Consider the following 23,597-nt stretch of genomic DNA (forward strand, 5'->3'; position numbering starts at 1 on the left):
GAGAGCCGCTCGCTTCAGGCGAATAAACAGTCGTTGCTGTTCTGGTCGGCACGTTTACCGGCAAATACTGGTGTTGTTGCCTTTCGCTGTGACTGGCCTTTATTCAATGACAAAGTCGACCGCAAAGTGCAAGCCCAGCTGTTGAGATGCAGTGCCGATTCTGGCGTGCCCAGGCCTTATGGGGCCTCCTGCTGCGTTGCAACCATCTGCAACTGCTCGGAACGCTGCAGAAATAGGTTTCGAGCTTTGTAACAGCATTTTGTGCATTCCGATAATTTAACAGCGTTAAATTATTTATTAGCGTTACTGCGTTCATTGGATGTAAAAAACCTGATATACAGGGTGTTTCACCAAATATTTCACACAATTCTTAAAGATAGGCTTTCTGAGTAGAACGAGCGCTTTTTTCGACATAGCATTGTCAGCGGTGTAGTCCATCAGAATACAGCTCAGACGTGCTAACGTTCAGGATTGTTGACTAATATTGAGTAGTTATCTTTTTAACGAATATAGTTAGGCTCTTTAGTCACTGAGAGGCGTGTATCCCACCGTATGTAATATCCATATCAATTTTTAGAATTTCGAAAACGCGGTTACCTCCGGCGCTGTGGTCCAACAAATTTTGGATATTTCGACGAGTTACGTGCACTGGAGAGCTTGCTTCGCCTGCAAGCTTCTCGCAAGCGCATCTGTTTTGGCGCGATGTAGCCAGAAATTATTGGGCCATAGCTCTGAGAGTAACCGCGTTTTCGAAATTCTAAAAACTGATGTGGATACCATTTACGGCGGGCCTCTCTGTAATTAAGGAGCCCAACAGCATTAGTTAAAAAGTTAACTATTCAGTATTAGTCAACCAGCCGGCTAGTTAGCATGTCGTAGCTGAATTCTACTGTAGTACACCACTCACAATGCTAAGCAGGAAAAAAACTAACAGGACGGTTACGACATCCATAATAATAATAGTAAGAAGAAGAATTGGTTTTTGGGGAAAGGAAATGGCGCAGTATCTGTCTCATATATCGTTGGACACCTGAACCGCGCCGTAAGGAAAGGGATCAAGGAGGGAGTGAAAGAAAGGAAGAATAGGTGCCGTAGTGGAGGGCTCCGGAATAATTTCGACCACCTGGGGATCTTTAACGTGCACTGACATCGCACAGCACACGGGCGCCTTAGCGTTTTTCCTCCATAAAAACGCAGCCGCCGCGGTCGGGTTCGAACCCGGGAACTCCGGATCAGTAGTCGAGCGCCCTAACCACTGAGCCACCGCGGCGGGGACATCATCCATCCGCGACATCCATCCGGATGTCATTACCGCACCCACCGTTTACGCCGACGGCGACGAGACAGCCAGGCTTGGGCGCCTAGTTAACAGCTATCGCTTTAAAAAGCGCTCTTTAACTCAAAATGCGTACTTTTAAAAATTGTAAATAGTCCTAGGTGAAGCACCCTGTATAATATTTTTCCAAAATAGTGCCATTGGAAGCCTTTTTAAAAACGCCTTTCACTTTCGTGCAATGTAGACCACGTTTAACGTTTTCGGAACGCTATATATACTGAAACTCTCTGTGGGGATAAGTTGCTAGCGGCACGCTAAAGTAATTTCCCTTCGGTTTAAAACTCGGCTTTCGCGACTGTGTGCAGTGAATGTAGCAACGCTGACGCTCCCCCCTCTCTCTCCCGGTGTGCGCAGGAGGTGTGCGCGCAGATCTGGGCCACGCTGTACGACTACCCGTGCCTCAAGGGCTGCGCGGGACTGACGCGCTACGTGTGCGACTGCGTGCGGCTCGCCTGGGCGCTCAGCATACACGGCTTCGTGCTCGAGTTCGAGACGCGTGCCTTCCGGCGGGAGCTGCACGTGCGCTTCCACACGTCCGACCACCGCTCGGAGCGCATCCGCACCTACCTGTGGCCGGCGCTGCTGCAGGCGCCCAGGGGCCCCTGCGTCCACAAGGGGGTCGTCATCACCTGAACACGCGAGGACCCTTCCGAGAATGGCATATGTAGCGCAGAAAAAAAAAAGAGGATAAGTGTGGACTGTTCAGTAAGCCACCGCTTTAACGGGCCGTCCTGACGGGCGCGACGCTCAGCTTTCGCCTGCCGTCAAGGTTTCACGAATATGATGCAGACGTAATCAGCGCCTTCAAAGGCGCTGCAGTGGCGGGCAACGAATCCGAAGAAAGGAAGGGCTCTGGCGAACATCAAGGTATAGCGTCAGAAAAGCGAACGGAACAGCAAGCGACGGCTTGCTCTCAGCTTTGTGATTCTAATTCCCAGAGTCGCGCTATTAGTGGTGCCACCTAGACAACTTGATGAGGCTTCAAGTACACTGGGTTTTGGCCGGCGACGCTTTCACGAACCACCACCATGGCTGATGCACAGCGTGTGTGAGGATATGAACACGTTAGCGTGACGCGATCTTTAACGTCAGTACACGTGCGCGCAAGGTAGTGAAATTCTCGTCTTGCGTGCTAGGTCAACCTGAGGCGTCTAGATTTGGAATTTTGCTCTGAGGAGGTGGGGGGCCACTTTCCTTTAGCGTATATTTTGAACTGAAATCTCGTGATTCCAGAAGCATGTGCGTCAAAACTTGGATTGGCTTGTCCACCCAAGCCCTCCATGTTCCATGTGTAACACTTCGTGGAAGGTTATTTCTGCGATACAGACGGCTTGTTTTCCGCGCGAGACCCTCGCTAGAGCCGCTCTGACGAAGGCGGTAAAGAAGCCTGCTCGCCAAATATGAACGAAACTTCGGGTTAAACTACACTAAGGTAAATTCCGCTCAATTAGGCTTGCAGTAAACAAAGGATGTTGTTAGCGAGCCTTGCGAGTCGCAGTTATCTAGCATGACATACCGAATACGCACCCAATACTCAAAGCTAGGCAGCATGGCTGGTTTGCTATACTATTAAATTTAACTGGAATGTTCGCTCGCAAACCACATACCAGCAACTCTGTGGCAATTATCCGGTGAGGGATCTCCATGAGAGTCGAAAGAGCTGTCACATAGCGACTTCCATGGAGCTGAAGCACCCGGCTATTCGAGGCAGTGAATATAAAAATTCTGTTTCGGATTCGCTTGTGCTGGTACTTCAATTATGTGGCTTTCAGCCTCGATGCCAAGGTCAGCTGTTCGCCTGCACCACCCGGAGTCATTAGGAGCGCTCGGGGCTCTGTCACCTCGAAAGCTGTCCCCGAAACGTCGTCCGAGCGGATTTGGAATGGTACCACCAAACTTCGATGAACGCGCCAATTCCACCTGACGTTAGCCACACCTTCAGCGCGCAAACTGAACAAGTTCCGTCTGTCGGTCCCAGCCATCGAGAGCTGAGAGAGCGACCGACAGAAATGAGATGCTTGTGGCGTTCCTCATTAAGATCGCGAAATTGGCAATCAGGATAGTAGTGGACGGGGCATGAAAAAGAAAGCTAGGCTAAGTAGGAGACATATTTTTGCTTAATTTGGTTCTCCTAGCACGTTCCAGTTTCTATGAAGTCGAGGGCTAGTTCTGCAAGAGCCGCTGTCTTGAATGTGTTTCGTGACATCACCAGCTCTGCACGCGATGTGTCAACTCACTGAGTGATCCCTGATGTGTAATGCCTTCATTGAAACATTGATTTTTTCTTCCCTCTTTTTGCCAACGAGACGAGATTGTACATACACGAATGTGAAGCTGCTTTACACATGTAGCAGACGCAGCGTTCATCTCGGTGTCCACATGCACTCTATGTGCATGTTAAGCTTTGTTGCGATTGTGCAAGCTGTGTGAGGTAGTGCCCTCTTTTGACGCGTATTGGAATTTATCAGCCCGTAATACTTGAAGACATTTTTGAGGAATGCTCTAGTTCTCTACAGCGACGCCGGGAATAAAAACGTCCTTTTCACGATTAATTTCCTCCGTTTCCAGTACAGGTGCCGAAAGCGTGAAGCACTGATGTGTCGATGCTCACACCAGTGTTTTACTCTGTGACACCAGTGCTGCACTCAGAAAGATAAACTCCCAATAGAGCAGAGCCTCTACCTCCAGGAGCCTTGTAACAGTCGAGCAGCTGCGCTCAGCGACATGACGAGCATTACTACTTAATTTACGCGTCTATTGTGAATGCCAGAATCTCGACTACCTGTGCATCGCAAACACAGCTTCTTACTAAACTAAATGATCCGCGATAATTGTTTCCCCATGCAAGCAAAAACTCCCGGCCGGACCTGAGATGAACGCTGCAGCTGCAAGAAGGAAGACGCCTTTCTCTGGACCATATTTATTCTCACCAGACTGCATGAATCCCTGTGCCAAAATGTTGAATAAAATACTCTGTATGCTTCGACGACTGCGCCTCTCTTTCACAGAGCCTGACGCGTTCGGGCTGGCGTGCCTCTAAAAACGGCGCGTAGCCGTTATCTCCCTTATCGGAGGCCACGACATGGGGCCGCGAGCAAGGGCGGTTTCTCTGCACTCGCAGGATTGCCACAAGATTTTTTTTTTCTGCTGCGAAGAATAGTTGCCGCTATTATATGGCGATACATTCAAGTCTCGATAGCTTTTCAGTCCGATGTTTACGCAGTGAACAAAATTCGTAGGGGTGCCCAGCTGTGCACACGAGTGTCGCACTCTCACTGGCGCCCTCTCGACATGCGGCCGCTATCGCTCGATAAGGGCTAACGCGCCCCTGCGGCCGAATGCTTCCGGCGCTAGACTTTCGCAACAAGAAAAAGGTAAGTCGCGCGGCGTGGCACCTTCTGGCCGCAAGTGTATCATCGATCTGTGTACCACTGGCCGAGAGAGGTGAGGGATAATTCGCTCCGATAGTGCGCTTCTTGCACACGGAACGCTCGACCCGGGTTCGCTGGCTCACCAGAAGACGCGATCGCCAGGGGCCGAGCGGTGACGCGTTCCGCTGCCCGCTGCCGGTCGGCGACTGGCATCGGCCGCGAGCCGCAGTCGTACGAGAAAGAGGGCAGCTGCAAACCGTCGCTTGGAACGATAGCCGTCCTCGGCAATGCTCGCACCAATAAGGGCTGGTCTGGTTCGCCGCAAGCTCGCTGCCTTCGGGCCGCTGGTAGGCCTCTTCGCCTTCCAGCCGCGGCGCTCGCTGTCAGAACAACGCGCTCGCACGCTTCGATTGATGATTCGCCCCGTGGGCCTCCATAGTGGGAGCCGGCAGCGGCCCGCAAACTAATTGAATTGGTAGGTGTGGAGCGCGTCAACCTGCAAACGAGTTTACGGCAATGCGCGCAGGACAATAACTAAATGTGCAACTTGCGAAAATACAGCGGGGCATCCATAGCGTGCACTTATCTCTGCCGCTTATGCAACTGCGAAGTCGTAAAGCACGGCGGAGCTGAAGGCAGCCTTTGTGCCTTTATTTCCTGCTCTAAGAATTTCTATCACAACCGGCCGAAGTACTTGCACTTTCCGCCGTTTTCACCGCCTTGACTTCCTCCCGCGCGCTCGCTTCTTGCCGACGTAGCGGCAATTCTTACATGGGCTCAAAGCCGGTAATAGAGCTGCACGCGTCATAGCTTCTCGTGCTTAACGGCCTGGCATTGCTGCTTTGCTTGAAGCTTCATCTGCATGGTTATCTCTTCGTCAGAGCACAGAATTATAGCGACCGACAATAAACGTGACTGCCTATAAGATATATTTGTCTCTCTTCTGCTCAGCCTCCGCGGTGATGTCAGAGATAAACGGTTTTAGGGGTAGAAACCGATATCGGGTCGAATGAAATCAGAATATGTCGTTCTCTAACGTACTCATGTGGCACATTTATCAGCACCGGGATGAAATTAGGTTCGTATATGGGCTGGGAGGCCAATGCCATCCCCCCCCCCCCTTTTTTTTTACTGTAGAACGAGGGTATAAAGCGCGCATCAAATGCGTTATCCTCTAGTTTCGCTTTAGTGGCGACTGCATGAGCACGGTGGCGACGGAGCAGTGTCAGTTTCGAACTTCATGCCTTGCTCTTTGTAGAGTCTCCTGTTTACTATGGCTAAACGCCAGTCGTCGACGGCCATGGTATAACGTGAGCATGCATCTCAATCGTTTACAGGAGAGACTCTCGAGTCTTGGTATGTCGACCTGCGCGGGCCTTGCGATTCGGGTATGTCCGGAAACGTAGCGAGGCAACACGCCTGATTCGGGAGGCGGCGTTCAGCATGAAGATACGCGGAGCCGTCGACGAGAGCTGACAAGATTTTCAGCAACGTTGCTGACACGGCCGTGTTTGCGGAGAACCCCCTCAAACCCTCTGGCATGGAAGGCGACCCAGCTGAAACCAACGTTCGTATGCATACTCTACAGCGGTGTGAACACCTGCAAAATTGCGTATCCTCATCATTTCTTTTTTGTTTTCAACTCAAGCTTGCCTAAACAAACGACCTAACGTTATTGCGACAATTCAGTAGGTGAGACAGGAAAACTCCCATAAACACAATATTGCGCTAAAATATCGGTAGAGCAAAGCGTCCCAACTTGCAACTAAGTAATGCAGCGGGTGAGTTATCGGAAGGAAAGCTGAGAGCATCCGCGGCTTTTTGTCAAGAACGAGAAGCCTCTGTGGTTCCTAACTATGACCATCTCGAACATTGTTTTCCAGTTTGTTTTCAAGTGCAAATCACGTCATCGAGCGCATGAACAGTAATTTGCCAAATGGGCAGCACCTGGCCACTTTGCGTTTTGACAGAGCAGTTCTCGCGGTAAACTAGTTAGTGAAATCTTTATTGTGGATGCCAGATTCTGTGTGCGAAACTATTTTTCTCCTTATGACTGTGAGCTGAAAATAACTTCTTAAATAATTTACTTGAAATAATTTTTACGCGTCACATGCCTTTTAAACGTAGAAGAGCAAGAGTTGGTTGTAAGTTTGAAGTGCAGTTGCATTTTCCGTCTCGTTGTTTCATATTGTTCAGTCCCCCCCATGCAATCTTAGTTTCATTACTTGTCTAGCTGATGACGAAGCTACGCATAGCGAACTGTTAGCAAAAGTTCGTTATTCGTAGGTTCGGCTATACCGAACTTTCGAACATACTGAACGAATTTTCGACGCGTCTTGAAGTTACTTAAGAGCAGACTCTACAGTAAAATAAATGAGATCATTGCAATTCAACCTAGTTTTTTATCTAATTTTTATATTCGCCTAATGGCGAAGAAAAAAGGCGGTTTTAAGGGATGATTGTAGCTCCCATTTCACTGGTATGCATTGCATCGAGGTTTCACCACCAGGCTCGTACGCGGTGTGCTATCGGACGTGCGACACAGGCTTTACCTTCCTTCTTGTTTTTATCGTAAACTGCCCGTCTGCTGCATATTGCCCTTTAGACTGCCCATCACCACTACATTTGCCTTCAAATATTAATCGTTCACAGTTGCATCTTTGGGAGTCAAAATCAGCTTTGTTCAAATAGGGGCAATCACAAGTCACCTAATGTAAGAGTTTAATTAGCGTTCAGTCGAACCGGACGCCTAATCACAGTGCGCTGATACAGAGCGTCATATTAGCCGTATATTATATCTCGTGGGCACCTTTCCAATGAAAGATGGCAGGAACGTCACTCAGCCGGGTACGCAGACACAAACTTCGCAGCGCCGTTCAACTGCAGGCTCAACTCAGGGCAATCATTATAAACAAAAGCTGAGACTGCCGCTGGCTATGCACTTTCGTATTTTGATGTCTGGCGCGTAAGCACTGTAGATGGGGCCAGGTTGCTCCTGCAGATCGGAGCTAATCTAGTGAATGCGATCAATTTTAGAACCTTATGCTTGCTATATAATGTTTACGGAACAGCGCATAAAAGGACACGGACGCAGAAAGAACACTACGACAAAAGCGCTGTCGTCGTGTCGCTAGCGTCGCCGTGTTCTTTTGTGCGTTGCTTCATAAAATATGAATTACCTACAAGCCCGATTCTCCGTCTTAGCGAAATTCATTACTAGCATATAAGACGTCCAGCCAAGGTCTCTAGCCGAGTCACGCTGAGTTGGCTTCCAGGGCAGGTCAAAGCGACAAGAATTCAACGTTGCCATATAGCGTGCGACCATGTTCCTTTATTTCTTTTTATTCTCCAATTAGTCCGTACTGACGTGTGTCTAGTTTACTTGTAAGCAAGAAACGAATTCAACAACACACCTAGCATGGAATCATCGCATTCTACGAATACTAATTATGCGTCAGAGAAACAGTTGAATTGGTGTAATGGTCGCAATAAATTTGTTGATTAAAAAAGGTTTAATGGAGTTTCTTATCATTATTATCAACGTTTCGAATTGTAATAATCAATATTTTTCGATTGCCACCCTCATCTCGGCTACCAATTTCATTTTGCCAGCTGTACACTCAGCATAGTTTTCATCGTGGTTGCTTTTCCTTACTTGCATTATTTTCAGTTATAACTAGGGGTGTGCGATTATATGAAATTTCGAAAACGAATGCAATATGTTTGCTATTACGTTCATCTTTAATTCGAGAAATTGATATTGTAGAATTTTCGATTATTCGAAAACTTCCTAATGTTCGGCAGCAATCGAGTAGCGCGCCGACTTTCATAAGTCCGACCGTGGCAGAAGCTTAAAATGTGACCAAATTATCTGAAAATCGACTTTAAAGTGTCAGTAAAACAGCACAGAAGCGTCACCTTCGCTTCCTTCTCTGTCATTTGTCGCGTGGACTGGTTACATTCGGACGTTGAGAGGATTGAATCTCACGCGAAATTCCGCAAGTGGGCTTTCCCACGTATAACTTGGGATAATACGGCCGACTGTCCGAATCGAACAATCAGAACGCGAAAGCGCGTGATTTTTTCTTTTTTTGTTTGATTTTTTCATAACGAGTTACATACCTAACGCCCACACCCATGGCACTCATTCTATCGCTTTCACAACTGTTCTAGCGTGAGCTCTGCCACGTCGTTTTGGTCAACAACGGGAAAGCCCATTTGCGAAATTTTGCATGCGCCTCCCAAAGGGGGGCAAGCGATCGTGCAAAAGTGCCGCCTATTACACAGTGCACTGTAACCCGCGCACGTCTGGAGTGCGCGTAACGGCAGGCGTGACGGCGATATGAAGGACCCTGTCACTAGCCCTTCGGCCCTGGCGACATCGACACCACAGCACAAATATTCCGCTGGCGCCTCAGTAACAGAGGAAAACGCTATTAATTTTTGCTGGGATAGTTCCTCTGGGATGTTGCTACATCGGCATCACTATCTACTGTGGTGTGCGGCCTAAGGAAGAAGCAGCAGCAGCACATTAGGCATGGCTCAATAAGCCGAGCTATTGCACATTTGTAAATTTATATCTCACTAACCATTCCTTCCCTTAGCTAAAATTAATACGTTTGGAATACACGACATGATATTTATATTGTGTTTTAAACGTATTCTTTATTCATGAATGTGCTAAAAATATGCAGGAAAATAGGTTCCTGAAATTTCATGTACGGTATTCCAAATGTATTCTTAACATTTGTCGAAAATACCTCACCTAAAGCATGCTTAGAGCACGTTTCTAATGCGTGAAAAAAATGTATATGCTGTTCTGGCATCTTTTCAATGTATTAAAAGTGTATTTTCATAAATACGAAATTAATTCGTCCAAAGTATACTTCAATTCTAACAAATGAGAAGTCCTCGTAAACATATTTGCAGCACACTTCAAGCTACCGTCGAACAATTTAGTGCTCAAAATCGCGTTTCGCGGAATCGCATTTTAATGTTGGCAATGTATTGGTTTGGTTTAGGGGGGTTTAACGTCCCGAAGCAACTCAGACTATGAGGGACGCCGTAGTGAAGGACTCCAGAAATTTCGACCACCTAGGGTTCTTTTACGTGCACTGTCATCGCACAGTACACGGGCCTCTAGAATTTCGCCTCATCGAAATTCGACCGCCGCGGCCGGGATCGAACCGCGTCTTTCGGGCCAGCAGTCGAGCGCCATAACCACTCAGCCATTGCGGCGGCTGTTGGCAGTGTATTGAAAGTGTATTTTCGTAAATACGAAATTAATTCGCCTAAAGTATACTTCAATTCTAACAAATGAGCAGTCCTTGTAAACATATTTTCAGCACACTTCAAGCTGCCGTAGAACAATTTAGTGCTCGAAATCGCGTTTCGCGGAATCGCATTTGAATGTTGGCAATGTATTGAAAGTGTATTTTCGTAAATACGAAATTAATTCGTCTAAAATATACTTCAATTCTACCAAATGAGCAGTCCTTGTAAACATATTTTCAGAACACTCCAAGCTGCCGCGGAACAATCTAGAGCTCGAAATCACGTTTCAGGGAACAGTCAAAACTCTTCCTTTTCTGTCGTCCTTTCGTTCATCGTAACTTCTAGCAGGAAGACAACCACAACTTAATTACATTAGGTGCAGATAACGAGACACCATTAGACAGGCAAGAGCGTCTCGGGCCCCTCCGGGGCCTAACATGCCAGCAAAAAGGGACCCCGACCCGCAATGCCGATCGGCTGCCATAGACGCCCATGCATCAGTTGGTTGACACCTCTACTCCTCAGTCCTGACCGATGCCTGACGCAAACTGCGACTAGCAGTTCGGTTATAGATCGACCCCAGATTCGAACGCCACCAGTCCTGCACATGTGCGACAATTTGGAGGCCCACAGTCTTTGCGTCAGAAATGCCTCACCGGGCAAAATAATGCGTCATGTATCGGGGAGTATATATAAGGCAAACCGAGTATTACGTTTGTCGGAACACTTTCTGTCGGCGTTGGTGGTGTGGAGACGATGTATTTCCGGATTATATGGCATCACGTGACCTTGCAGTGTCATAGACCTCCTGATTGATGACAATGCCGCGTTTTCACGCGGATGAGGCACCGTATGCTTATCGCGTTGAAATGATCATCAACGAAACCTTTATGTCGGCGGGTCAGTGATTAGTCCTCACGTTGAACAACTTTAATCCGCCTCCTCTGGTAAAGCCGACTAGTAGCCCTTTATTAAGCAAAACTGAATATATTTTAATGTAATGAAATGTATTTGATGTATATTTTAGTGCATTTTTAATGTGTAATATATATATATATATATATATATATATATATATATATATATATATATATATATATATATATATATATATATATATATATATATATATATATATATATATATATATATAATGAAACAGCATACATTTATATTTCTGTGCACGTCATGTATTTTTTGTATGTTGCTAGGTTTGTTTATTTCGGTTGAAAAGAACATACACTACTTTGTAAAAAATAAGGACACCAACATTCCCCTACTTATCGTTATCTGACTTTTTTTTCGCACTGAACAGATATTCAATATTGGATTCGATTTTAGAAGGCGTTTTTTCTTCATATTCGTGTTTGATTTGTATTCAAAAATTTCAATGTTCGCACAATCCTAGTTTAACTCACACTGTTCTATAGTGAATACACTTGTATTGTTTTGCTAATTGAGCAAAAACTCTAGCCACCGCGGCAGCTCAGTGGTTACGGTGCTCGACTGTTCACCCAAAAGACGCAGGTTCGATCCCGGCTGTCTTGATCGCATTTGCGATGGAGGCGAAATGCTAGAGGCCCGCGTGCTGTGCCATGTCAGTGCGCGTTAAAGAACCCCACGTGGCTGAAGCTACCGGGAACCCTGCACTACGGTGCCCTTCGTCGCTTGAGTCGCTTTGTGGTGTTAAACCGCATACAACCAACCCAAACAGGAACTCTGAAATTGTTCGCCGATATTTTAGTGAAAGGACTCGTATCATGTCACTCTCAACAGCAAGCTGGGGCTGAATGCTGCACCAACAAACCAGCGTCTCGTAAGCGCTTTTACCTCACTTCGAAGCTGTATGCTGGGTAATAGTTTTATCTAGAGATGCCTTCATAGCGTCAGTATGGGCTTGTGTCGTGACGAACCCAGTGCGCTCACCTTCCTGATAATACCCCACTTCGAGCGCTGGTGAACTTGACCTTTAGGACATACGGGCAATGAGGGGCCAGTCCAGGCATAGCGACAGTTATGAGTGGGATGCTAAAGATAACTGGCTGATAAACAATTTTAGTACGTGGTAGTGAGTCATTGGACGGGAGTTTGTCTTTCTGTGTCTGTTTCCAGGTGACCATGTGATACATAATGCTTTCCTGGGGATTGTATGGGCGGGTGTGCTTACGCCACTTTGCCGCCCAACTCAGTTGAGCCAGCAAGCACTTGCACTAGTTTAATGTTTGCTTTAACCTACCCGCAGAACAATTCCTGCCGACTTGACTCACCAGGCAGGTCGACTCAATTTTTATAGATTTCTCGAAAGCTTTCGGCCGTGTCGTAAACAGAAAAATAATTGAGAAGATTAAGTTAATTAATGTCGGTTATCGGCGTATATTTCCTGGATATTGGCATATCTTTCGAACCACGCGCAGTCTGTTGAGGTAAACAATGACTATATATATATATATATATATATATATATATATATATATGATGTTTTAGCTTGCATTGGACCTGGCGTGAAGGTTGTGGAGTTTTTAAATTTCAGGGAGAATATATATATATATATATATATATATATATATATATATATATATATATATATATATATATATATATATATATATATATATATATATATATATATATATATATATATATATATATATATATATATATATATATATATGTGTGTGTGTGTGTGTGTGTGTGTGTGTGTGTGTGTGTGTGTGTGTGTGTGTGTGTGTGTGTGTGTGTGTGTGTGTGTGTGTGTGTGTGTGTGTGTGTGTGTGTGTGTGTGTGTGTGTGTGTTTTCTTACAGTTTGCGTCTGCGTTGGCGCATATCTCATGTGCAAAAACAAAACTTTTGTGTAGTGCTCTTCATATTTGTGTTAAAAATCCTGAAAGTATAATTTTCAACGCTTTGTATAAACACGGAATGCATTGCTGCATGATGCCGTGACCACTCCGCCGACGTGTTCCTCTATAAGATTGAAATGCTATTTCAAAGGAGGCACTTAGATGTTGCTCTTTGTTCTTTTTCTTTCTCGCAAAGCACGATTGAGTTTTTTTTTGTAATCTTCACTGCTGCTCCTTTGCCGAACTTCAGCCTTTTCCTTCATATTATAAAAAAGATAGGTGAGCTCTCCAATAACCACTCCTATGGGAGACGCTGTACTGGTCTACGGTATGAATAAATAAATAAATAAATAAAAAAATAATTAAATAAATAAATAAATAAATATTCATATAGGAAAAATGAAAACTGCAAACCAGGCAGGCCGGTAGCCTTGAACAGTGTGAAGCTTTCTGGAAAGTAAAGCGAGTTCTGGCTACTCCATTTTCTGAACTGGTAACGCGAGAAGAATTAACTGCAATTCGAAGAACGCCAGACGACAAGCAATCTGCCACTGAAAAATTTGCTTTGTTGCATTAACGACCTTGTTTATGAACCAATTCTCTTAGCGCGCTATCCGCTAGAGCTTCCACACAGCCGCTTAGCCGTTGTCTGTGCGGTCACTCTGCGACCTTGAATAGCTGGGTGGCTGGGTTCCACCCGCTTGGGTGGCAGATGGACCATCTCGGCTACGTTACCTTGTGACGTCATCAAAACCTGGCCTCCGGATTGTGAGCAAACTGCCCTGCGTGGCAGGTGGCAGTTTAATTAACGATTGGTAGTACGAGGTTGCTCGGGAAGAGTAACCTGGGTCTCACAAGCCCCACCGGTGGCAGCACCTGCCATCGAAGTTCAGTGGTGCATCGCTTAAGAGCTGTACCACTGCGCCAGGACTGCTATGAGGACTCCCAGTGATTTATGAATGTAAAGAAAATGATGACCAATTCTGCACATATGGGCACTAACTCTTTAACGCTATAGCGTCATACCCTTAAGGCGGAACTCGTGTCCCCTCCACTTTTAGCGCGCTAGCACGAAGGACCTCACTCTGCGATTTCGTCGATCTTTGTCTGACCTTGAAAACCGAATTGCTAGCGCACCTACTCCCATTTCGCCTAACCATGCTATACTGTCCGTCATTATTTCTTTCGCTTTCAGCTGATGGACTCCCCCGTCCAGGTCGTGCACCGGCACCAGTGCTCCCCAGGCCGACGAACGTGCAGGCTCTCCGTACTGGGCTGTACGTACGAGGTAAAAGTTGCGGAGAAAGTTATTGTTTCCGTGTTTTACCCTTCTCTTTCTTTCACTTGCGTTTTTTAACGAAACCATAAGTACGTGCCTTTAGATTATGCTCAACTCTACGACTTGTTAGAGGAATGGACGCAGTAATGTATACCCCGGGAGGCTGACCCGTCAAAGTTCAGCATGCACTCAATCACCTCAGAGGAATACAGCGCAGCACTAATGAAGGCGCCAGAGTACATCTGCCAAGATAATCTGGCGCATGCGAGAGCATATGCTCGCAGATAATGCAGGGATTAATTCAATCATGCATGGTGAACGTAAGAATGAGTGCAGGGTACCTGTGAACGGTACAAATAGTCCTTTAATTTTCCTTTTAATTATATACTTGTTTGGCGACACAATATACATCGCGTGACGGCTGATACATCTGTGTTCAGTGGTGTAAAATAGACAAAAAAAAACACGATTAATACGCCAACAGGACCTAAATACATAGAAAAATAATGCTATTGCTACGGGAAGCGGTGACTTGGAATTTTTAAGCTTTTTACTTAAAAATTCCAGCCTACCTCTAACGAGAAATTGCAAGGCTGCCTCTTACAAGTAAGTTGCAAGAGTCAAGTAGTTGAATGATTTGAATGGACTAATTCAATTAGTCAATAAAGGCATAAATTATGTCACTCTAAAATTACTGCACCTGAAGTGCGAACGCTTAGAGGGTTTGGCTTTTGCTGTGTGGCCACTGCAATTAGTCGTAGCTCCGAGCTTACACGCTACGTTAAATTTGAAGTCTGCTTTTGTCTCCGAAAATAAAAATAACTGGCCATTTGATCCTGTTCACCGCAATATATCGTGTCTGTGGGTCTAGGTCAAAATGTGAAGGACTCTCTGACAAGCTTCAAGGCTGGAACGACCTATGAAGTGGCAGCGGATAAGGAACTAATAATAAGAAATAATAATACGAAAGCTCGCATGCTGGCACTCGAGGGAAAAGTTTGTTTCAGCGCTTTCCATACCCGTTTGAATACACTTTTCTTACAAGTGGAAATATCACTGCTAAAGAAACGTCTTGCGAAGTGTGTTTATCCAGCCATTCATTGATTTGATTCGCGCAAGTGTTTGAAATGCTGTTCCAGCCTTGTCGGATTTTATTCGTTCATCCTTCAACAAACCCAGGCCTGATATGTGGCCTCGCCAAAAGCAGTAGACGCTTGAGAGGCCGCTCCAGGAGTCGTCATCGTTTCTGGTGATGAATTTCGCGTGCTGCTTGTTGCCCAGGGCACGCAGGAAGACCTCGAACGCCACGAAACGCTGGAGAGCCACATGAACTTCATTCTCACCTACACGGAAGTGCGTACGATACAACTTCACTGTACGAGTTCTGTTGGTCTCTGTGCTAAAGCGAGCCCACATTACAGAAAGCCAATGGTTCCATGGAGACTCTCCGCCAAGCGCTGACCGAAAGCACTCAGCAAAACCTGGAACTGCAGAGCAGTTTGAACGCCATCAAAGAGCAAATGACCGACATGTTGAGGGAGCAGCAGAATCTCCAGGAGCAGCTCTTAATACTGACATCGCGGGTGCACGATGGCCAGGAGCAATGTCAACGGATGGCGGTAAGTGTCCGGAAACGGAGCAAATTGGAAGAACTGTAAACTGGGCCGAAGAGCGAGAATTCATTTTCAATTATTCAAAGTGGTAGGATATTTGGAGGGTGGCAAGCATTCAGTGATGGTTGGAAGTAGCAGGTGAAACTTTGTAGCGCGAAATAATGAATGCGTTGGGACGGCTGATCCAGATTGGGCGTTATTTTGCACTGGACCTTGTTGTCTTGTTTTTGTTGTTGTTTCTGGTGTACTTCGTCTCTTGTGCTACCAAGTAGGCCCAGTCACAAGTTCGCTGCATTCTACTCCTTTATCTTCTAGTCGCTCTTTACTTCAGGTGCTTTGGCATCCGTTTTTCTTGGCAGCAGCTGCTTATGATATAGCAGACTCCAGACAAAAGACAACAGGCAGAAACCACCCGAAAAACTTTCAGGCAACAAGTAAACCTAGACAAGAGCTAAAATGAAAGCTTGCCACGGCGGCGGTGTTTTGGAAGACGTATATAACCACGATAAGTGCAATCGTGTTTTTCTGTGTCTCTTGTGTACTACATGCATCCGCCTTTCAAGATTTACATATTTGATAACCATGTGCTATTTCGACACAGTTTTCTGTTACAATGTATGTTATCGTAAATGACAGATCTGAGTGGTATTTCTGTCTTTGTCACTCTTGATCAGCATCGATTATATGATTTTTTTCTTTTGTTATCAGTGTGTGTGCATGCGCGTTTTTTACATGTACTATATATAGCCTGTCACTGCTCGAGGGGCGTACGGGGCTTTTGTCAAGCTGTGAAACTTGCAGCTTTTTCTCCGCCGCCCTTTTTCACCACCTGTACGCTTTGTTGGTGAAATAAATGCTCATTGATTGATTGATATGAAACAGGGCCTTGCTCCGCATACGCGCCTGAGTCTATGCTGACATAGTTTCTCTAGGGGAAACAATGTAAGCGTACGCAGGTCGCCTCTTCAAAGCGCTTCGCGCCTATGATTGTCCAATTTCAATGGTACAATAGCACGGGGCTGAGCAACCGATGGTGACGCGAGCATGCACTCTGGCAGGAAGGCGTAGACTCGAGGCTGGAGGAGATGCTGTCACGGTCCTGGTCGCAAGGCAAATTCGTGTGGTACATCAAGCCCTACAGCGTCCTGCGGAGGCAGCAGGAGAACGGGGAGATCGCGCGGGTCGTTAGCGCGCCCTTCTACACTGGCGTCCCCGGCTACAAGCTGCGCCTGATGGCCGACCTCAATGGCTACGGCGAGGGCCGCGGGAGCCACCTGTCACTGTTCCTGCAGGTGGGCATTTTCACTGGTCTTTGCCGCTGTGAAAGCGCAAACTATGCCGTGACTGCAGTGGTGCCTTCGGTGGGACGCCCAAAACTGCTAGTTGTCGCCATCGTCTTCCAAAGTCCTTCAGCATCGTTAAAATATTTTCTGTCCTGTCGTATTCTCCCAAGCCAGCGGTAATAGGTGGCCACAGACTGGAAGGTTTCTGCAGGAAAACAATAAAATACTGTAGAGCAGGTACCAGATACAAGATGCGGATAGTACAAGGCGAACCTTTCGCGAACACTGCTGAGCGACCCCCGTTCCTCTTTTCTACAGCCTCTCGATTCGTGACGCGTCGAAGGTCAACTACATATACTTGGACTGCTGAAAACTAAGTATACGTGCTTTCTCCGCTTGCTGCACGCAGTGATTCTGTAATACCGGACAGTATTTTCGTATATGTCTTGAGTGACATCCAACAGCTCCAGTTCGCTCATAAGCTTCTGTTCTTTTAACTCGTTTTGAAAGCATGAAAAGTGCAGCATGATCAATACATGTAGGGAAAATCTCACTCAGGAATGACGCTTCAGCAATGAAGCCGAACAAATAATAATTGTTTGTTTTTTTCGGGAAAGGAAATGGCGCAGTATCTGTCTCATATATCGTTGGACACTTGAACCGCGCCGTAAGGGAAGGGATAAAGGAGGGAGTGAAAGAACAAAGGAAGAGATAGGTGCCGTAGTGGAGGGCTCCGGAATAATTTCGACCACCTGGGGATCTTTAACGTGCACTGACATCGCACAGCACACGGGCGCCTTAGCGTTTTGCCTCCATCTCCATAAAAACGCAGCCGCCGCGGTCGGGTTTGAAGCCGCGAACTCCGGATCAGTAGCCGAGCGCCCTAAACATTGAGCCACCGCGGCGGGTAAACCAAACAATACATTACGTAGTAGAACACGCAGCGGTTCAGCTGCCGGCGTCTGTATACAAGCGAAAGGTTCACCTTCGAAACAAGCAACCATCGACCTTCGCGCAAAATAACCATCGGCAGTATGCGATGCTCCACGTACTTGTGCAGTGTATCGGGTGTAGAAACGCCATCCTGTTTACTGGCCAGTGCAGTTTCTTATTCAGTCGCACAGGAGTATAGCTTTGGTTCAAAACGCATGCACAATTATCGCGTGACTTGCAAATACTCCGACTTAAAATTGTGCACATTTTATTCTCAACTTCGGCACTGTGTACGAAATGCTCGCCATTCTTGGCCCGTCTATACGAGCATTCGCGCACCAACTATCATCGGAGAAGTACCCGATTTGGACTGGTATTTCGGCGCGTCCATTCAAAGCTTCCGAAAGACTGTTAATTCGACCTTCGTGCATGAAGTTTTTGTGTAGTGTAACACGCCAGCCAACTCCATCTTTTATTCGAAATCAAACGTCACCTCCATAAAAAAAAAACCATCAATTATACCTGAGAATTAAGAGACAACTTGTGCTGCCACTTCTGATTTCTCTCGCAAGGGGGAGATTCTCGTTGTTGTGTCATCGTTGAGCTGGGTGTTTTCCTTGCTGCTCTTCTCTCCTGCTGCAGGTAATGCAGGGCAAATTCGACTGCGTACTGGACTGGCCATGCAAATACGAGGTAAGAATGGCGCCAAAATTCTCAAAACGCAACAGCAAAATGAGAATTCTCGTAGCACGAGCCGCTCGATGTCCCCCTCTATAAGGCGGCATTACTTCAGTCGCAGCTTGCAGGAAACACTGAACTGTACGTCTGTCGCATCGGGGGCTGAAGACGTAGCGAAAAACTTGGCGCACCTCCACTTTTGTGTGTGTGCGTCATATTCCTACATCTACGTACATCTCAAACAGACAATTCTTCAAATAATCAGTGCCTCCCTAGCGGAAAAACTGTGGTAGGCCATAGGTTGGCACGAGCAATCTGACCGAATAAAACTCCTCGTGCCGAGCTCGACCGCGTAGCATGGCTCAAGCGTGGGGATTTACATTGACCTTAGACCGGCCATTTATCAATAAACGACAGTAAAACGGGGAGTTGGGCTAGATCGTATATCTTTGAATACAGAAACACAGCTGCGACAAGGGCAGAAGAAGGAAGGGCAAGCGCTACTAACGACTATAGTAAAAGACGTGAATAATATACACTCTCAGTCTTCAACCAGGAGCGCATGCATTTCCTCGAAAAAGATACAGAATGCATTACTGATGGGAATTCAGATACATAATTTCATAGTCGAGGATAAAAAATTCAGGGGTGGGGGTGCGGAGGCACTTTTCTCACTGACACCTGAAGGCAAAAGCAGCTAACAATGCTGTCTAATGCAAGCGTAATTTGAAGTGTCCAGTAGTTTCCTATTTTTCGGACAAGCAGCTGGGAGGTTAAGGAGCCATTACGTCTGCAATGGATGGAGAGTGGTGGCAACATTCACTGCGTGTCGACGCCTGCCACTATCTTCTCATGTTCACTAAATGTGTGGAAAGTTTTGGCCATTGTACGCCAGATATCCGTTGTGCTTCCTTTACGCGAGGCCATATGAATTTGTATTGTAACTTCGCCTTTGTGGCTTAATAACATGCATCGAAACCATGCACCTTGGTCACATGTGGTGCTGTGCTGAAACAGCGCTACGGCCGAGCTCCACTGCTCACCTTTGCGGTCCATGAATTTTAGTGGCGCCAGAGTCTGTCAGTTTCTGTGCAGGGAGAAAATGTCACGAGAGAGCATGACATCTGTTATCATTCCTCCACTGCCATGTCTTCCCTTTTTACTGGCAGACGGCTTCCTGTCGAGGATAAATATGCTCGTGCAAAGACACAAAGAGTGGAATAAAGCACGTGGCAGAGGAGTCAAGCTGTTTGTTGAAAAAATGCTGCCACTGCCACTTTACGTAATTCTTTTAAAAAATATTTACGAGTTGTAAGTCAAACGGTGACAGAAAATAAGGGAATAATTTACTTCATGTTCTCTACATGCTTGACGTTGAAGTATACTTAACCCTGTAATACCCAGACAATGAAAACGTTAGATAAAAATGACAAGCATTGAGCATTCCATCAGTCCTGGCCCTTGCATCACAGAAAATGAAGAAGGGCTGCAATTTGTTTGAGTAAAAAGGGCCACTGTATAATTAAAACCTACCAAACTAGGATTAACTCTAAACGTCTTAAAGCGATATAACTGCGCACAAAAACTGAGGTCCATAGTTGAACTCTGTTGCAAACTTCAAGGCAATTCCATCATCGGCTGAGATAGGATCACGTAGATGACGCAGTTAATATTCTGGCTTGCCTGCCGGCAAGCTTAGACTTGGCACTGAGCGAGAAAGGGAGAGATAGAAAGTACTTCACTGCGGCGCATCGATAAGTGTCGAGGATGCCCTGCGCCAGTCACCAAGGCCGACTGGTCCGAGGCTAAGCAGGCCCGCCACATTGGGGGAGAGAGGTGTTGATAATGGGGAGATCTAATGGGCAACGGTGCAGGTAAAACGGAATGTTCCAGATTACCATAGGGTTCGGAGCAATTGGGTGGCATGCAGGGGAGGGACAGAAACGGCAGAGAGGCAGCGGTGAGGTGTGTATTGATGTGCATGAGGCCAAGAACGCGTTGCTCGGGAATGATGAAAGTTCTCACAGGAAAGAGAGGGTAGAAGACGATTCTCCAACGTTGCCGTAGTGTTGATTTATTTCGGGCTTGTAATGGGGAGCAGTGTCCCACGTATAAGGCGTTGAGTGATGTGTTACACTCTATCTTCTGCGCCTCAGGGAACTTACACTTTGTTTTTGGAAACGTTAGGAAATGTGGTTTACATAATACTGTGAGGATTTCATATGACAGTTGTTTTGCGTCAAAAAAAGAACAAGTTATAAAATTTAGTGCAGTCCATATTGTACGTGATTCCAGGGCCGGTCGACACTTTCTTAGAGGCCATGAAACTTCTGCGCAACGCAAAGCGGGAGCTGGGCGACTGGAGGTCGCAGCCTTCTTTAGGAGACAGATCAGTATTGTTCGGCATGCACAAATTCTCAGAGATGATCGATTTCTTGCCGTGCAGAACACGCCCAGAAGCTGTACGAAATTAAGCGTAGAAATCTTGTTTAATTACACCCATTCTGAACAAAAATAAACAAATAATCTCCACTGCCTGTGGCTGTAATCCGCTCTGCGCTTAACAGCATTCAACTAACGCTGCCTGTATGACAGTCCTTACACAAGCACACTCCCTTCATGTACGAGAATTCTTTCTTGGTAAAACGGCAGCTTCCTGCTCTAAAGTCGATGCTGGCGCCTCCGTCCCTATGCGAAACCATCAAGAAAGCTTCATTACCAGTAAAGCCACCAAATGACGCTGATGAAGAGCAGGGCATTACAAGGTCGGCAGGTCTTTATGACATTCCCCCTAGGTATGTCCCATCCGTCATGTTGCTTTCTACAGCGTCAGCCCCACGTCCTGAGCGCGTCTTTTGACAGCTCCCCCGCAGCACCGCGCTTCCCAGCAGGTCCCGCTTGCGAGCTGCGCCTAATGTTCGCGTCTCTACCGCAGCACGTGTTGCGCGTGGTGGACCAGACGGGGCGAGGCCTGCACGTGGACCGGCAGCAGTCGTTCCGCAGCATCCCGTCCCGGAGCAAGCACCTGATGGGGCGGCCCGTGCACGAGTGCAACGTGCCCATCGGCTTCCACACCATGGCGCCGCTCTCCGAGCTGCACAACGAGCGCTCAGGCTTCGTCCGCAACGACACGCTGGTCATTGTCTACCGCTGCCGGATCTGAACGGCGCCGTGCGCGCCCATCGAACAAGGTCGCTGTCACGCAACGGCGTCTATAGGGCGCTGAAAGCGACAAGTGGACGCATCATCCGCCTGCTCCGAGTTCGTGCACAGACGGCATGGATTTTTGGGCGTAGCCATTGGGTGGTGACTCTTACCGTCCACGAAGTGCGGACAAGGCGCGGAGCCCTTGCCGGCTACCCCTCTTCTGTGCGCTAAAACTTGCTGGTGCAGTGAGTGCATTCGCGAGACTGGATTCTCTACCTTGAATATTAATGGACGTGAACGGGAAACAAAGACAGACGGACGTCACGAGAGCCTCCCTTCTTGCGTGTCGTTTGCTAGCGCCATTGTCTGGCGTAATAATGGAGCGACCAGACTGACTTCACGCCGTGAATTCTCTGCAAGTACAGAAGCGATCACTTTCTTCTGTCGCCGGCATTGTTCTCCTCGGCTTGTGTGTGGGCTTGTGATGTATTAAAGTTTGATAATATAAATGCTCATTATTTTGGAAAAAGAGCCAAGCCGGAGAGAAAAACCATGGTCGAATGTTGCAAGCAATAAATAACGGCGACTCTTGTGCAATGCGAACAGCATCCAGCATTGCTGCCGACCCGCACGATAGCAGGAACCTTAACTGCTCGGCCTCTGGGCTAAAAGAAAAGGGCTCTATCAATCCGCAATGATCGAAACAAAAAGTTATTTTTGTGTTCGCAATGCAGAGTGTCCTATAGCGTAGTGTTTGATGCATCGTGTCACTGTCTCCAAGTAACATGAAAGTTTGTATGACTCGCAAACGCAAGTCACGCGGTGAATATGTACGTTGTGTTTAGCTGGAGAGATCGACGCATGTTGGGTTGCAATGTCACGTTGAGGTCAGATACAAATGCAACATAAGCGCAAGCTTCGCTGTTATCCGCTCAGTAATCACGTCTGAAAAATATCCTTGTTTCGTTTGGTTAGCATGGACAAATCTTCTACTGTGAGTTTCAGTAGGATTGCCGGACGCCCTTCTGCCCGAGAAGGCAGATTTCGTTACGACAGCCTTTGCTTATACAGCTGCTTAATGCTGCGTATTCAGATTTCTCTATGCAGTCATGCCTTAACGTGAGCTTGCTTTCTCTTACTCCTTAAGTGATCAGCCGCGCAGCAGATGAATCCGGCTAACGCACACATGGGAATTTTATTATAGAAGAAACACTGTGATGCCAGTGACAGCGAAACTGGGAAATAAAAGAGTTTTTCTTTGTTTTCTTGTTGGCGTGCCTAGAAAAAAACACTGCCGCATTCCAGAAAGCGTCTCGGCGCACCTCTTCGTAGCTCCTAAGAGCATCACAATGGGATTGTTTCTTTTAATTTTACGCACAATTATGCTCGAACCTCGGATTCAGTGAGAATGAAAAGCTATATGTCACCGGCACTGGCGGAAGCACAATTTATAATGCTCTGCGACAGGCTATGGACGGTGCAGAAAATGGTCCTAAAAAATGGCCAATGATTACGGCGCCCAGCGTAATACGTAATGCCAGAAACAGCCGTTAGGCTGCGCTATACGTGTGGTGCCCTATCGAACAGTATTTCTGCACACTACAGGCAGCCCGGTGTAAGCACTGGCCAATTTTTTGCAAGTAGTGTATCTCAAAGCCATGCGGTCTAACGGCGCACACAGACGCAAAGCAGTTTTGTTATGCAGAGAATGCCTCTCGAATGAATCGTTTGAGGGAGATGTGGAATCTGTTTTTACCTGCTGCATGCTTCCGTATACAGCGAACAGATACGTTGGCTGCGCTAGGACGTCCAACCCATGTATGCACACTACACTAACACAGG

At 46.8% G+C, this 23,597-nt stretch overlaps 2 protein-coding genes across 2 annotated transcripts in view; both read left to right on the top strand.

The window, feature by feature from the left end:
- LOC144112935 (uncharacterized) overlaps positions 1-4,324 on the top strand; it is a 95,164-nt gene extending 90,840 nt beyond the window's left edge. The window contains exon 6 of the mRNA XM_077645772.1: positions 1,691-4,324. Within this exon, the coding sequence (XP_077501898.1) occupies positions 1,691-1,969 (279 nt within the window). The 3' untranslated portion in view covers positions 1,970-4,324. The remainder of the gene's footprint in view (positions 1-1,690) is intronic.
- A 1,720-nt stretch (positions 4,325-6,044) lies between these two features.
- LOC144112936 (TNF receptor-associated factor 5-like) lies at positions 6,045-22,284 on the top strand. The gene is made up of 7 exons (XM_077645773.1): positions 6,045-6,274; positions 14,018-14,110; positions 15,383-15,454; positions 15,523-15,720; positions 16,773-17,006; positions 18,573-18,623; positions 21,544-22,284. Exons 1-7 carry the CDS (start codon positions 6,248-6,250, stop codon positions 21,769-21,771), a joined length of 903 nt encoding a protein of 300 aa, XP_077501899.1. The 5' UTR covers positions 6,045-6,247; the 3' UTR covers positions 21,772-22,284.
- The last annotated feature ends 1,313 nt before the right edge of the window (positions 22,285-23,597 follow it).

The sequence above is a fragment of the Amblyomma americanum genome, chromosome 1 (genome assembly GCF_052857255.1).
Source record: "Amblyomma americanum isolate KBUSLIRL-KWMA chromosome 1, ASM5285725v1, whole genome shotgun sequence".
NCBI classification, from domain to species: domain Eukaryota; kingdom Metazoa; phylum Arthropoda; class Arachnida; order Ixodida; family Ixodidae; genus Amblyomma; species Amblyomma americanum.

Excerpts from the sequence above, each read along its gene's own strand:
- LOC144112936 (XM_077645773.1), top strand. The coding sequence starts at position 6,248 with ATGGAAGGCGACCCAGCTGAAACCAAC. Across the intron at positions 14,111-15,382 it reads TACTGGGCTGTACGTACGAG|GGCACGCAGGAAGACCTCGA; the intron begins GTAAAAGTTGCG and ends CTTGTTGCCCAG. Across the intron at positions 15,721-16,772 it reads AGCAATGTCAACGGATGGCG|GAAGGCGTAGACTCGAGGCT; the intron begins GTAAGTGTCCGG and ends GCACTCTGGCAG.